This window comes from Salvelinus alpinus, chromosome 24 (genome assembly GCF_045679555.1).
Source record: "Salvelinus alpinus chromosome 24, SLU_Salpinus.1, whole genome shotgun sequence".
Classification (NCBI taxonomy): domain Eukaryota; kingdom Metazoa; phylum Chordata; class Actinopteri; order Salmoniformes; family Salmonidae; genus Salvelinus; species Salvelinus alpinus.
This window is the reverse complement of record NC_092109.1, coordinates 20,471,855-20,488,981: the sequence shown is the minus strand read 5'-3', so window position 1 is coordinate 20,488,981 and position 17,127 is coordinate 20,471,855. Positions and strand designations below refer to the sequence as shown.

The 17,127-nt window shown below is 40.2% G+C and overlaps 1 protein-coding gene across 1 annotated transcript in view; it reads right to left on the bottom strand.

Annotated features, from left to right (window-relative positions):
- Nucleotides 1-14,477, bottom strand: part of LOC139552306 (zinc finger protein 618-like) — a 47,769-nt gene extending 33,292 nt beyond the window's left edge. The window contains exons 1-3 of the mRNA XM_071363920.1: nt 14,080-14,477; nt 5,261-5,519; nt 311-388 (exon numbers count right to left, since the gene is read on the bottom strand). Coding sequence (XP_071220021.1) covers nt 311-388; nt 5,261-5,486 — 304 coding nt within the window. The 5' untranslated portion in view covers nt 5,487-5,519; nt 14,080-14,477. The remainder of the gene's footprint in view (nt 1-310; nt 389-5,260; nt 5,520-14,079) is intronic.
- Between the last annotated feature and the right edge of the window lie 2,650 nt (nt 14,478-17,127).

Here is a 17,127-nt window from a genome sequence, read left to right as displayed (position 1 = left end):
AAGAAAAGAGTACTTCAAAAGTATTAGAGGATGAATGCAGCTGACAAGTTAATGATAAGAAATGAGCCCCAAACATAACATTACGCCACAAATCCAATTTTAGGTCCCCAAAATTGGATTCATGTGACTTTCGGATCGGGGCTTGCATTATCATGCCATATATATATATTTAGCAGGGGGGGGTGTATCAAAAATTAGGTGCTATTAAATCATGTCTGTAGTGACTTGAGTTGATTATTTTAATCTTATCAAAAATTTCCAATGTCATCACACAAAGAAGCCTTAGTGTTTCAGGGCAGGCCTTCCTTACCTCTGTGGGCACGGACGTGCGTCTGAAAGCAGTTGTAGTACTTGTATTTCTTCCCACATATCCCACAAACATAGGAGCCTGTGTGACAGAGGAAAAGCAATACAGAGATGGCTGAAAATGCTACAATAGTTGAGTGCATTGATATCATTGGTCTGTAACATAGAACATACTCAGTGGCCAGCTTATTAGGTACACCACCCCATTGACGAAAATGGTTCCCACATACAGACAGTGAGTCACGATGAGGCAGAGGCATTGTTACTGTTTGAACGTTAGAAATGGGCAAAATAAGTGACTGAGCATGGTATGATCGTCGGTGCAAGGCGCGCCGGTTACAGTATCTCGGAAACTGCCGGCCTCCTGGGCTTTTCACGCACGACAGTGTCTAGGGTTTACCGAGAACGGTGCGACAAACAAAAAACATCCAGTCAGCGGCAGTCCTGTGGGCGAAAACAGCTTGTTGATGAAGGAGAATGACAAAAAATCGTGCAAGTCAACAGGCAGGCCACAAACAGGCAAATAACGGTGCAGTACATCAGTGGTGTGCAGAACGGCAACTTGGATTGCACGACTTGCCGGTCCTTGTCACGGATGTGCTACTGCAGCAGACGACCACAACGGGTTCCACTCCTATCAGCTAAAAACAAGAGGAAGCGGCTCCAGTGGGCACGCTGGGCAATTGAGCAGTAGAAAAACATAGCCTGGTCCGACGAATCCCGGTTCCTGTTACTTCATGCTGATGACAGAGCCAGGATTTGGCGTAAGCAGCATGAGTCCATGGCCCCATCCTGCCTGGTGTCAACTATACAGGCTGGTGGTGTAATGCTGTGGAGAATATTTTCCTGGCACACATTCGGTCTATTCAAACCAATTGAGCAACATGTCCATGCCCCGAAGAATCCAAGATGTTCTGGAGGCAAAGGGGGGGGGGGGGGGGGTCCCAACCCAGTACTAGATGTCTGTACATAATAAACTGGCCAATGAATGTAGATCTCTGTGTGTAACAACATCATACCAAAACACTTTGGGTGATTTTCCAGACACAGATTAAGCCTAGTCCTGGACTTAAAATAATGTTCAATGGAGATTCGCCATTAAGTTTCCTTTTTAGTCCAGGACTAGACTTAATTTGTGTCCGGGAAACCTCCCGTCGGGGACCTAAGTAAATATTTTACTTATTCAAGACTAAAATACATTTCCCATCTTATTTCAGAAACAATAAATGACCTGTTAAAAACAGATATTACATGAGAATTGAAAAACCAAATTTTCTTCTAAATAGGCACAGAAATTATTATTTTCTCAGTAAATAGATGGTGCCTTCAGATAGTATTCATACCCCTTGACTTTTTCCACATTGTCGTTACAGCCCGAATTCAAAATTGCTTAAATATATATGTTTTTCTCCTCACCCATCTACACACAATACACCATAATGACAAAGTTAAATGTTTAGACATTTTGTGTCTATATAAGGTCCCACAGTTGACAGTGCATGTCAGAGCAGAAACTAAACCACGATGTCCAAAAAACTATCCGTAGAGCTCCAAGAAAGAATTGTGATGAGGCATATATCTGGGGAAGGGTCTAAAACTATTTCTAGAGTGTTGAAAGTTTCCAAGAGCACAGAGGTCTCCATCTTTGGGAGAAAAAAAAATGTTTTATTGAAATCCCCATCCTAGAGCTGGCCGTGCAACCAAACAAGAAGGTCCTTGGTCAGGGAGGTGACCAAGAACCCAATGACCTCTCTGAGAGAAATACAGAGTTCCTTGGCTGAGATGGGAGAACCTGCCAGAACCTGCCAAAAGTCTCTACAGCACTTCACCAATCTGGGCTTTATGGGAGAGTGGCCACTCCAGAGAAAAAGGCACATGACGGCACTCGTGGAGTTTGCAAAAAGGCACGAGAAAGACAGTGCATAAGGCAAAAGATTCTGTGGTCTGATGAGACCAAAAAATAATATAGCCTGAATGCAAAATGCTTTGTTTGGAGAAACCAGGCACAGCTCATCCCCCGTTTAACAGCAGTGGTGGAAAAAGTACCCAATTGTCATACGAGTAAAGGTAACAATACCTTAATAGACAATTACTAATTTAAAAGTCAAGTCACTAAGTAAAATACTAGAGTAAAAGTCTACTATACCTAAGTATCAAAAATACATGTAATTGCTCAAATACCGTATCAGTCAAAAGATTGGACACACCTACTGTACTCATTCAAGGGTTTTTCTTTTTATTATTTTCTACATTGTAGAATAATAGTGAAGGCATCAACACATACGGAATCATGTAGTAACCAAAAAATAAACCAATGATTTATTTGACATTCTAAAAAAGTAGCCACCCTTTACCTTGATGACAGCTCTGCACACTCTTGGCATTCTCTCAACCAGCTTCATGAGGTAGTCACCTGGAATGCATTTCAATTAACAGGTGTGCCTTGTTAATGTGTGGAATTTATTTTATTTTTAATGCGTTTGAGCCAATAAGTTGTGTTGTGACAAGATAGGGGTGGTACAGAAAACAGCCCTATTTGGTAAAATACCAAGTCCATATTATGGCAAGAACAGCTAAAATAAGTAAAGATAAATTACAGTACATCAATACATGAAGGTCAGTCAATACAGAAAATGTCAAGAACATTGAAAGTTTCTTGAAGTGCAGTCGATAAACAATCAAGCGCTATAATGAAACTGACTCTCATAAAGACCGCCACAGGAAAGGAAGACCCTTCTGCAGAGGATAAGTTAGAGTTAACTGCATCTCAGATTGCAGCCCAAATAAATGCTTCACAGAGTACAAGTAACAGACATCTCAACATCAACTGTTCAGAGGAGACTGCGTGAATCAGTTCTTCATTGTCTAATTGCTGCAAAGAAACCACTACTAAAGGATACCAATAAGAAGAAAAGACTTGCTTGGGCCAAGAAACATGAACAATGGACATTAGACTGATGGGAATCTGTACTTTGGTCTGACGAGTCCAAATTTAAGATTTTTGGTTCCAACCGCCCTGTCTTTGTGAAAAGTGGAGTAGGTGAACGGATGATATCTGCATGTGTGGTTCCCACCATGAAGCATGGAGGAGGTGGTGTGATAGTGCTTAGCTGGCAACATCGTCAGTGATTTATTTAGAATTCAAGGCACACTTAACCAGCATGGCTACCACAGCATTCTGCAGCAATACGCCATCCCATCTGGTTTGAGCTCAGTGGGACCATCATTTGTTTTTTAACAGGACAATGAGCCAAAACACAACTCCAGGCTGTTTAAGAGCTATTTGACCAAGAAGGAGAGTGATGGAGTGCTGCATCAGATGACCTGGCCTCCACAATCACCCGACCTCTACCCAATTGAGATGGTTTGGGATGAGTTGGACCACAGAGTGAAGGAAAAGCGGCCAACAAGTGCTCAGCATATGTGGGAACTCCTTCAAGACTGTTGGAAAAGCATTCCTCATGAAGCTGAATGCCAAGAGTGTGCAAAGCTGTCATCAAGGCAAAGGGTGGCTACTTTGAAGAATCTAAAATATATTTTGATTTGTTGAACACTTTTTTGGTTACTAAATGATTCTGTGTGTTATTTCATAGTTTTGATGTCTTCACTATTATTCTACAATGTAGAAAATAGTAAATAATTTATTAAAACACTTGAATGAGTAGGTGTCCAAACTTGACTGGTACTGTATACTTAAGTATTAAAATGTAAAAATAAAGTTCAAATTCCTTATATGAAGCAAACAAGACAGCACAATGTGTTTTATTTACGGATAGCCAGGGACACATTCAGACATAATTTACAAACGAAGCATGTGTGTTTAGTGAGTCAGCCAGATCACAGGCAGTAGAGATGACCAGGGATGCGGTCTTGATAAGTGTGTGAATTGGACCATTTTCATGTAACAAAGTTTTTGGCTGTCAGGAAAGATGTAAGGAGTAAAAAGTACATCATTTTCTTTAGGAATGTAGTAAAGTAAAAATTGTCAAAAATAGTAAAGTACAGATACCCCCAAAAAATACTTAAGTAGCACTTTAAAGTAATTTTACTTAAATATTTTACACCACTGGTGGTGGCATCATCATTCTATGGGGATGCTTTTCAGTGGCAGGGACTGGGAGACTGGTAAGGATAGAGGGAACATATACAGCTCCAAATACATGGAGCCAAATACAGACAAAACCTTTGAGAACATGCTTCAGAGTGCAAACAACCTTAGAAATGGGGCGAAGATTTACGTTCCAACAAGTATACAGCCAAAGCAACGCTGGAATGGCTTCAGAACAAGAATGTGGAAGTCCTCGAGTGGCCCAGACAAAGACCAGACTTTAATTCCAAAAATCTGTGGAAAGACTTGAAGATTGCTGTTCACCGCCGTTCTGCATCTAATTTAAGAGCTTGAGAAAATCTGCGAGGAAGAATGGGAGAATAATCCAGATGTGCAAAGCTGTAAATCGTCACCAGAGGTGCTTCTACAAAGTATTGACTCAGGGGTGTGAATACTTAGGTAATTTCTGTATTTCATTTTCAATACATTTGCACACAAAAAAACATTTTAAACATGTTTTCGCCGTCATTATGGAGTATTGTGTGAAGATGTATAATTTATTTTTTTGGCCATTTTGAATTCAGGCTGTAACAACAAAATGTGGAATAAGTCAGGGTATGAATACTTTGACACTGTACATTCCATCTGAGATAGTTAATGTGGAAGAGTGCAGATGTAGAGGGAGAAGGTAAAATGACAGGGACATGGGTGTTGAAAGGCGTTCCTCTTTCCTACAGTGTGGGTTCGTTCGTTTTGGGTCAGCCCTTTTACATCATGGTTTAAAATGTGCAAACTCATTTTGCATCACAGAGGGTGGTGCAAACTCATTTTGCGTTACAGAGGGTGAGGCAAAATGATCCTGCGCATTGTGTGTGGAGTGGAAGGTGATGTGTTAAGGGGTCATACCCTGGGTCTGGTCATTGCGAGACTTTCCTCCTCCACCGAGGACCACGCAGATCTCGGCAGGCACATCTTTCCCGTTACTGGCCCCCTGCGTGCCAGGCTCCTTCTTTATTGTGACCGGGACAGCGAGGGTGGCGGTCGTCGGGGTAGCGGTGGGGCCATCTGGGACTCCATCCCCCGTGTCAACCTGCTCCTGCGCAGGATTGGTAGGCACCTCCTGAGCACTCATGACTCCTACTACTCAGGGCCAGCGTTCCTAGGGCTGTGTGTGTGTGAGAGTGAGAATATTTGTGTGAGTGAGAATGTGTGTGAGAGCAACAGACAGCCAGGAGAGAGGAGAAACAAACAATACAGAATTACTAAATCGACCTCTCCAAAAACAGCTGCTTTTCTTTGAAACAGGTGCAGTTCAAATACAACATCAAGGGACAACATCAAGGCAACCGAGTACTGAAAAACCTATTTTTAGACAGCTCTAAGGCAAGGCACTTGACACTCAGTAACACCCACAAACTGGGATTGCCATATGCCTGACCAACGCACTTCAGAGAGAGAGCTGTAGTCTGGTGTACCAATAACAGAAAGGGACATTTTAAGGTTCTCAAAATTGTCTCCATATGGACATTATTGTTATTGTATGAATAAAGGTCTATTCTAACCAAGGGGGATACCAAATCTGGCATCTATAAAAAAAAAAATGTTTTTAAAAAAGGTGACTCATGACAAAGGAGTTTGCCAAAAATAGCAGGGGAATAGATGGGAGAGATATGCATGATCATTATGTATAATTAGCCCTACAGCACAGTGCTTCATTGTGTATGGGTGACCTATGATGACAATACATCCATAGTGCCCAGGTGCTCTAATTTCAGAGACATCCAAATTACCCAGCCTTCTACTGTAAGTACCATAGTACTATGAGGGGACTCCAGTCAAGAGGGGACGCATAAAATGCAACCAAACAAAACAGAGTTATAACCGGGATGACAGATTTTTTGTGGAAAGATGAGAATTTCACTAATAATATTAAACACCTTATCTTGGAAGTGATAACTGACCGACATTGGTGCTAATTATTAAAACAGATCATAGTTATGTGTGCAGCTGCTGTTTGTCACCCTAAATATGAATAATTGTGCAGAACTTTCTATTTAGATGACCAAGCTGTGGAGGGAGTATTGCTGGATGGCAATTGGTTAATCAAGTGCTCCTTCAAAACAGAGCTGGCCATATTGAAAAGGGCATTGGTTCAACACAACAATGTCATTAAAAAAAACTTTGTTAAACAAATATTAGGCCTAATTGAAATGTGTTTCATGCTCCATTGTTTCATGCCGCACTTCCCTAATTTTGAAATCTAGTCTACATTGCTTGGTCATGGTGCTCCTTATCTGGTAGAGAAATGGACAATGGGAGAACCTCCATGTTTTTCATATCTGCATGGGTTCAACAGTTTAATGGGCTGGGGCTATACTAATCTCATACAGCATTAGAATAAATGTAAAATTACTAACCGCCCCTGACATCTAGCCTACTCAATAAAAATGATGCCTGCAAAGAAAAGTAGCTAACCGACAATGGAAACATTGGAAATTCTAATCTCCCTCAAAAGAGGCCAATTCAATTCAACACGCCTGGGCAGATTGGAGGCCGTAAAGGCTAATTTGGGAAGCAAAGGGAACGGCTGAGTGTTCATTTCAGCAGCAGCCGTGTCGCGGCTGTGCGCTATGTTGTGTTGGAAATTATGACGAGAGCTTTATTTCAAACAAAAACACAGCCCTATCTGGAACAAGCGGAAGCAGGAAGCTACATGGAGGAGAATATCAGCCGAGAAGAAAAATACAAAATGTGAAATCCCTCTCAGAGCTGGACATGATTGGATTTCATACCATAAATGGCAGAATGTGATACATTTTTTCACAAAATTAGAACACGTAGGCATTAAATCTGTGCTGCTTGGTCGGCAGCGATGCAATTGTGAATTAGTTATTGATAAATAGACTGGGCTAGTTGAGACTAGTTTGCGTATGCGCTGTAATCATCATCATACAATTAAATCTGGTCAAACTTGTGAAATCTCATGGTGAAAAAAAAACAACCATGGATGAAATAGGATCAACTGAAGATATATCTTGCAGCCTCTGAGAAACAAGCTACATTTTAGAAAATATGCCATTTCATGGACTTTCTCTCGTAAGGTCACACAGCCACATTTCCATCCAGTTTTTATGCGAGTAAAGTCATACAGTATCACCACGACAGCTGTGACAGAAATAGGAGGTTTCTGGACATTTTTATAAATGCAGATAGAATTTGATAGTTCGATATGGTGGGATCTTTTTGTGTTGTTAAATTAATTATGCAACAAATGGCAGAGGAAACACCTTTATGCACAAATATTGATATAATAAACTTGAAGTCACACGATTATATGGTGTGTGGTCCTCCCACTAAGGCTGCCGATGAAATAAGTTATGATTAACTTCACAGGGTGGTGAAAGTGCACAGTGATGAGCTTGATGCTCCTTTCCAATAAACATTTTGGGGTCTTATTCTGGTGATATTATGATCAATGCTTGATCACCATTTGACAAATACAAAGATTCTCACTCTTATCCATAATAATGTCATCATGTGTACTAGCCTACCTGCACTGTATGTGCGAGCTGCTGGCTAGAGCGCAAGTGCCAAAACCAGAGTAGGCCCATTTGTCACAAACACTGTTGCGTTAAATAGCAAAACTATCAGTAAAGTTGAGAATGCGATGTAAAACACATTGACCTTTAAGATTTTCATTTGGGCAAAAAAGTACATTGTGTGCAGTACAGCGTTACGTAGTGATTTTTCTTCAAGCTGATTTTAGAATATTCGCATCAAAATCTTTCACCGATTGGATGGAAACCTAGCTACTACTGATACAGATATTTTCACCTGTATTGTTGTCTCTACCTTCTTGCCCTTTGTGCTGTTGTCTGTGCCCAATAATGTTTGTACCATGTTTTGTGCTGCTACCATGTTGTTGTCATGTTTGGTTGCTACCATGCTGTGTTGTCACCATGCTATATTGTCGTCTTAGGTCTCACTTATGTCGTGATGCGTGTTTTGTCCTATATTTTAATTTTAATCCCGCAGAAGGCCTTTTGGTAGGCCATCATTGTAAATAAGAATTTGTTCTTATCTGACTTACCTAGTTAAAATAAGGGTTAAATAAATAAAAATAATTTAATTAAGTGAAAGGCCTAAGTTGTAGGCCTCGTGTAGGGGTTAATTTAGTTTTTCCATTCCCTCACTGTTTAAATAATTACATCACATAACTACAGCGGCATGATAGTCCAAACATCTGACATTTTTCCATCTCCATTTTTTTTTTTTATGAGGATTTATACATCTTGCTATTCACAATAAGGAATTTGACCGTTCTCAGAGTCAATTGAGATCAGGAACAAAAACACAGAACGTGTCCAAATAATCAAATGCTCTGAATCTGAAATGGGCCTACTTCCAAGATGTAAAAAACATGGTGTCACAACACTTCAAAAACAGCCTGGAAATAGCATGTATGGACATTGACTAAAGAACAACTGAATTCTGGGAAGGCATCATTGATCTCCACTCCCCTCTTATGGTTTAAATGGATGAAAATCAATCAATGAGCAAATGGTTGTATATTGAGCACATTTCTCATGCATTATTCCAGCCCATCACAACAAGTTTTACTAAAATGTAGACAAAAGGTAATTTCAACATTAGAAGAGAAAAAGGGAAGCAACCGAATATATAAGTCTGAAGAATTTACCTATTTAAATTCTTGAACAAATGCTTTGCGCTTCTAAATAGGCTGAATTCTTTCAGAATCTTGATGAATCGTTTTGGCACCCATATTACGCTTCCATTTTGTATAGCCTAACCTTAGTATATTTCCCTGCAAACAAAATGGCTTGCTGTATTCTATCAAATTGAAAATGTGAAACTTGCCATCTGTCATTTTTATTGATCCCAAAAGCTTTACCTCTTGCAACTTCGGGTAATTGAAGCATGACAACTAAAACATTTTTCCCATCAATGTTTTTTAACCTTGTTTCACACAACTGGTTCAACCAACAAAGGAAAACAGCCGAAGATTTTCCTATTTCATAAATTATTCAAATGACTGTTATGGTTAAAATGTTCCGATTTCATGGCTGACATGACACATTTTCCAAAGGATCTGGTCGAATATACTATACCAGATCCATTTGTCATATCAACCATGAAATAGGAAAATACTCCACCAGATCCTTCTGAAAATGTGTCATATCAAATCGGATCAAAGCAGCATCAATTCAATATGAAGGCTTTTTTAGGCAATAGGCAGTGTGTGTATGCGAGACTGCATGTTATGAAACTGGTTTAGCATTAAATTTCCCCCATTTAAATAGACGCCTGCTTTCCTCAAGATTGAGGGCAGCTGTTAAATGTCATTGCATGGATATTAAACATAATATTTGTGCTAGACTACATTACTAAGCTAATCAGTCTCATTGCTAATGATGTCAGAAAGGTCAACATTGGAGGAAAAATAAATGAAACATTGCATCAAGAGGGGTCAAGATACTTGGAATACTAGGCTAAATGTGGACAGGCATGATGGGCTAATAACAGAACAAAGGATGCACTACTAAACCAATTCTGACACAAAATAAGAAAAACAAGAGTATAGAAATTGGTTGAATATATATGAATAAAAAAACGTTTAAAAATCAGTGGAGGCTGCTGAGGGGAGGACAGCTCAGCTCATAATAACGTCTGGAACGGAGAGAATGGAATAGCATGAAACACAGAAACCATGGACCCCGGGAAGAGTAGCTGCTGCCTTGGCAGGAACTAACGGGGATCCATAATAAATACAAATACATTCATTCCGCTCCAGCCATTACCACAAGCCCGTCCTCCCCAATTAAGGTGCCACCAACCTCCTGTGATTGAAATCAATACATTGGTTTCCTATATTCCTGCTATGCAGAGAGGAGTATCAGTGGTGAGTAGAATATTGTCAGCCACAGAGATGACCAAAACCTATTTCAGTCTGAATGCTTTCCCTCGCTCCTTAATCAGAAGCACATTTTCCTAGCCCCCTCGGTGTAATAAATTTCTCTCAAGATGGCTTCCAACCAACGATAAAAAAATTAAAAAAAGCAATAATGCAGAGAAATGGGAAAATCGTTTTTTTCCCCTCCTACATTTCCTTCTATTAGCCGGAATGGTCTGGAAACAGAACTGCGTCAACTCGTAAAATTCCATCCACATGCACTCCAAAACCCCATAAAAACTTTTCGATTTATATGTTAATGCTGTGAATTAAAATTTAATAACTAGAGATTTTGAAAAGCGGACTTGAATTATACAAAAATAAATCCTGAAAGAGCAGCCCTAAAATTAGAAATTCAGGGCGGCATCCGGTCTGCCGCTAAGCCCTTGTACGCTGGCAGATTACATTTTTTATGAAAATCTAAATTGCAGTGCAGGCTGAGGCAGGTCTGGTAAACCTGCTCCATTGTGATTTATAGATTCATTAGAGCAAGAGGAGACTTTCCCGCTGTTCCACAGAAATTTAATTATCTTTATAAAATAGTATTTTTAGAAAGGCAACCTGAGCCCTGAAACCGTTACAAACCTGACACAAAAAGCACACACTTCCTATGTGCATATAACCACAGTACAGACTGGGCTTAATTCATCTTTGCTGCAGCAATTGAGTGTCCTTGTGAATTATTCATGAGACCAATAAGGTTCATTTTAAGTAGAGGGGGAAATATGCACAGAATACACAAACTCCCAAAAGCGCTTTCATGTAGCCGTCCAAACCTGAAATACTATCCTGCTGGCCCTAACTCGAGTGATGTCATTTTCAGAGATTTATCAGGACAACTATGCTCATAAAGGTAGGTAACTGCTGATGCGTTTGGCAGATTTGGACAGATGCCAACATTTACCTGGCCAACGAACAAGAAAAGAAAAGAAAAAAGTTACTAGCAACTGTAATTGCTAAGCTTTTGTAGCTCTCAGCAAGAACATCCAAATGCTCAGACGGAATGATTACACCTACCTACATTGCAACAAGGCCTCCTAAAAACACAGGTATGCCTACATAAAGTTTGGACTGCACTCTAGACAAAAGTAAATGACACTAAGTTCTAGCTAGTGAAAGATGGTCAAGCCTTCATTAATTGTTATGAACTGACAACAGGGTTTGCTCTCTCTTGCTCTCCATCTCTCTACAGACCTATTGAGTTGTTTTGTTTAAAATTGGGGCAGCAGATATTTTGGGGTTCACAAGCAGACCATTACACCCTAAAGTACCTCTTGGTGCCTAAAAAGGTGCAAACAGCTGTCTTGCACAGTCCTGTGTCTCCCTTCTACCAAGGTCCCACAAGCCACAGTGTCTGTCACCTGGGTGGGTAAATAGTTTAGGTCTATTATTTAAAACATTTGAGAATACATTCCACAAACTAATATGTATTAACGTATACTATATATAAAGCACAGAACACCATCAAAATGTACAATTCAAGTTGCGGGTCTATAAAAAGGTGCCTTTCACTTTAATGCAACCTCACACCAAAACAAATCCTAAATGACTTTCATTACCTGGCTGCTCTGACATTTAATAATAATTTTCCTGTCATTCATACATTCATTCTCTTCAATTAAAAACCTGGAATTTCCTAATGTAATTCATAGCCAGCATTTTTTATTAGATTGAATGTGGAGGGAAAAGGTCAGGGTTCAGGTTCAGGATGCGAAGCACAACATTTCCACCAACACTTCAAATTCACAGTCCAGTTCTGAAGGTCAGCGCCAAAATGACCAAACTAAAATGGCTCCCTCAGATCTACTTACATAGACAAACCATCCTATACGGGAAATTGTTTAGTGTCTACAAGATTAATGTAAACAGCAGAGAAATTGGTTATGATTGTATTTCCTGTTCCTAAAATGTGCTGACTGTCCTCCTCTGCATTGGTCCTCCTTTCTGTACTGTTCCCTTTTGTTTGGGCAGTGTTTGTTTTATTTACAAAGTTTAGACACAAGTCTGGTGTATTCCTTGTTTACCATATTTCATCATTCGAGCAGACCATGACATGAATTTGCTTTATATACTTTCTCAAAACACATAAAACAAATTCAAGATGGGCAACCTTGACCTGTCAAACAGCACATGTCTATTGTATATTGCAAAGGGAATTCTTATATAAGAATGTCAGAATGGGTGACATCCAGAAGCTCTTACATTACAGTGCTGTTGCCACATCTCTTTACCCTCTCTTCCAATCTACATCTAGGAGCTTAGATATGTCATTATTTCTTTAATACTATGGAAAGGCACACCCAGCCTAAACATTAGGCTGATTGTTACTATGTCGGTAGCCGGTAGCCTACTAAACACACTTTCTCACAATTACCATCAACATCAGAGAGGATGTTAGTAGTATCAAAGCCACAATCTACCCTTTCAACAGCCAGACCCTGCCTGCCACTTTGTTAAAGCTTGATAGGGCTGGGTAAATATGAACACTCAAATGCATCTAAACTGTGGAAACAAAGATTAACAGTCTACTTTTAGATTGACATTAGTTCTAAACAGAGGCTATAGCTTACATCAACAATGAATTAATACAGTCAAGATCTTGGGTTGATGGAGTAAGACAGTTGCACTGTAAATTAAGGCAGTTATATTGTCTTATTTTAAGTTTGATGATGCGAATTGGTAAGCTATTTAAATTAAGGACATAGTCACTATTGAAATATACAAAAACTATATAGTACTTCAAACTTTTTGTTTAAACGTCATGGGAGTTGACACACCCTGATTCAAACTGTGGCCTAGGCTACTCCTAGTTTCTCATATTCAACATCAAAGAGCACATAATGATAGAACGAATCTGGTTCAAGACTGAGGCAATATTGCAATCAATACATGTATCAAACAGTTTTTCTTTTTACATGCACTCAAACAGCAGCTCGTGCAATCTACCAATTATCCTCTACAGTAAAAAAAGCAGATTGTTCATACTGCAAACGTTCATACAGTCAAGGGCCGTAATCATAGGCTACCAATGCAGCTTACTTTTCAAAAATTGCTTCGAAATTAAAAACGAAAATGAATGTTACAAAATGTTTAAAAAACGAAGGTTACAATAAAATGTTTAAAACAACAAATTAATTGGAATTTCTTAATTTCACAAAATAACAGCCGACAGGTGTCGCCAATTTCAGAATAAAATGAATTAAAATCCTACCCCGTTTTCGAAAACAGAAGTAGAAATTATATTCGAAATTGGAAACATTGTCTTCATGTCGACCGATTGAACCAAATAGCCCACGCTTTATCACAACACACACTGTCACGACTCAATTGATGTGATTATGGAATGTGAGAGAAAATTGAAGCAAATTTCACAAAACATGGCTGGCTGCAAGGTTGTTTTCAGACTGTTCCTCCTCGTCCTTCACTGCTTTAACTTCCAACACGCTTCCAAAGCTACTATTCATCAGTTACAATCGATCACTGGGTTAATTAGCCAGTGCAGACAGCTGAGTTTTACTCGAAAACTTTATTCGAAATCGCTGTCTAAAAATCAACAGATAATTTGTGACTGAAACTAAAGCCAGTACACCATTGCTTTTGATAATGCCCACCAAACATGCATTAGCTTGAAAACAGACACCCTCACTCATTATGAAGAGCGAGTCGAGTGAACTATCAGCAACTGCGGCCTGTACACATTTTTTAAATTTAGGATTTCTAAATCAGAAAAAACGAAAAAGAATGGTTTGACTACCTCCCAAAATGATGCAGCTCATGCGTGTAGGCTTGTTCGAGCTCCAAAATCCTCCTCATCCACAAGAGGTGACTGTACAAATAACGCTTTGAAATAAAATGAGTTACCGGTATTCATTCTCAAATGATCAAAATTAAAACAGCTTTATTTCCGAGCTTGCAACCTTGACATCTTCCGGAATGAGCCCGGTTGTATGATTGTTTTGACGAAGGTGTAGGCTACAGTCCGTCCGGGCTCTGTTTATTAGTTTTATTTTTTCATTTTTTTCCGTATTCAGAGTAGGCTATGCGTTGCGGTTTCTCCAGTGGAAATTTTCGTCCGCCATCATACAAGGACAGATTCCGAAATTGCAACGCCTGCTAGTTATATCAAAATTATTCTGGGCAGAGTGAAAAAAAAGGTCGAACGACAGTAAAGTTGCGCAGGGAAATAAAGAAACTATAAATCATACAGAATAAAATTCCCGGATCTAATATTATGGAAGTTGTATAGGAGTTGAAACAAAGTAACAACTTCATGATGACACAAATTATTAGAAATTATGTTGACCATTATAAACGTTATGTAATTTGTACCCTTTGTCCATGTATTTCCAAATAATATATAAATCAATCCAACAACACTGATGATATTATGTTGTATATTTTTTCCCACTCATATGTATACATATATTGTATACTGAACAAAAATATAAATGCAACAATTTGAAAGATTTTACTGAGTTACAGTTCATAGAAGGAAATCAGTCAATTGAAATAAATGAATTAGGCCCTAATCTATGTATTTTACATGACTGGGCAGGGGTGCAACCATGGGTGGGCCTGGGAAGGCACAGGCCCACCACTTGTGAGCCAGGTCCACCCACTGTGGAGCCAGGCCCAGACAATCTGAATGAGTTTTCCCCCATAAAAGGGCTTTATTACAGACAGAAATGCTCACTAACAGGGATGTAAACAAATTTGTGCACAAAATTTGAGCGGAATAAGCGTTTTGTGCATATGGAAAATATTTTATTTCAGCTCATGAAAAATGGGACCAACACTTTACATGTTGAATTTATATTTTTGTTCAGTATAATATATTTAATTTCAATAAATGTTTTTGCTGTGTCTGAATTATAGATACACTGTGTACACAAAACATTAAGAACCGCCTCAATTTGTTGGGGCATGGACTCTACAAGGTGTCGAAGGCGTTCCACAGGGATGCTAATCCATGTTGACTCCAATGCTTCCCACAGTTGTGTCAAGTTGGCTGAATGTCCTTTGGGTGGTGGACCATTCTTGATACACAAAGGAAACCATTAAGGGTGAAAAACCCAGCAGTGTTGCAGTTCTTGACACATACCGGTGCGCCTGGCATCTACTACCATACCCCGTTCAAAGGCACTTAAATATTTTGTCTTGTCCATTCACATTCTGAATGGCACACATACACAATCCATGTCTAAATTGTCTCAAGGCTTAAAAATAATTATTTAACCTGTCTCCTCCCCATCATCTACACTGGTTGAAGTGGATTTAACAAGTGACATCAATAAGGGATCATAGATTTCACCTGGATTTACGTGGTCAGTATAAGTCATGGAAAGGGCAGGTGTCCATAATGTTTTGTACACTCAGTGTATATAGGCCAATATGCATATATGTGTTGGGCCTGGCTCCACGAGGGGGCAAAAGGCAGCTTAGCCCCTTCAGTTTTAGTTTTATGTCCCGATACAAATATGATTGTTTGAATGATTGAGTGACAGGTTGGCGCAAAATCTGTATCTCCGCTTCACTGGTCTATTCAACGCTGGTCCGACCAATCTGATTCCACTCTTCAAGACTGCTTCAATCACGTGGATTGGGATATGTTCCGCATTGCGTCCAACAACAACATTGACGAATACGCTGATTCGGTGAGCGAGTTCATTAGAAAGTGCATTGACGATGTCGTACCCACAGCAACGATTAAAACATTCGCAAACCAGAAACCGTGGATTGATGGCAGCATTCGCGTGAAACTGAAAGCGCGAACCACTGCTTTTAACCAGGGCAAGGTGACCGGAAACATGACCGAATACAAACAGTGTAGCTATTCCCTCCGCAAGGTAATCAAACAAGCTAAGTGCCAGTATAGAGACAAAATAGAGTCGCAATTCAACAGCTCAGACACAAGAGGTATGTGGCAGGGTCTACAGTCAATCACGGATTACAAAAAGAAAACCAGCCCCGTCGCGGACCAGGATGTCTTGCTCCCAGACAGACTAAATAACTTTATCCCTCACTTTGAGGACAATACAGTGCCACTGACACGGCCCGCTACCAAAACCTGCGGGCTCTCCTTCACTGCAGCCGAGGTGAGTAAAACATTTAAACGTGTTAACCCTCGCAAGGCTGCAGGCCCAGACGGCATTCCCAGCCGCGTCCTCAGAGCATGCGCAGACCAGCTGGCTGGTGTGTTTAAGGACATATTCAATCAATCCTTATCCCAGTCTGCTGTTCCCACATGCTTCAAGAGGGCCACCATTGTTCCTGTTCCCAAGAAAGCTAAGGTAACCGAGCTAAACGACTACCGCCCCGTAGCACTCACTTCCGTCATCATGAAGTGCTTTGAGAGACTAGTCAAGGACCATATCACCTCCACCCTACCTGACACCCTAGACCCACTTCAGTTTGCTTACCGACCCAATAGGTCCACAGACGACGCAATCGCAACCATACTGCACACTGCCCTAACCCATCTGGACAAGAGGAATACCTATGTGAGAATGCTGTTCATCGACTACAGCTCAGCATTTAACACAATAGTACCCTCCAAACTCGTCATCAAGCTCGAGACCCTGGGTCTCGACCCCACCCTGTGCAACTGGGTCCTGGACTTCCTGATGGGCCGCCCCCAGGTGGTGAGGGTAGGTAACAACATCTCCACCCCGCTGATCCTCAACACTGGGGCCCCACAAGGGTGCATTCTGAGCCCTCTCCTGTACTCCCTGTTCACCCACGACTGCGTGGCCATGCACGCCTCCAACTCAATCATCAAGTTTGCGGACGACACTACAGTGGT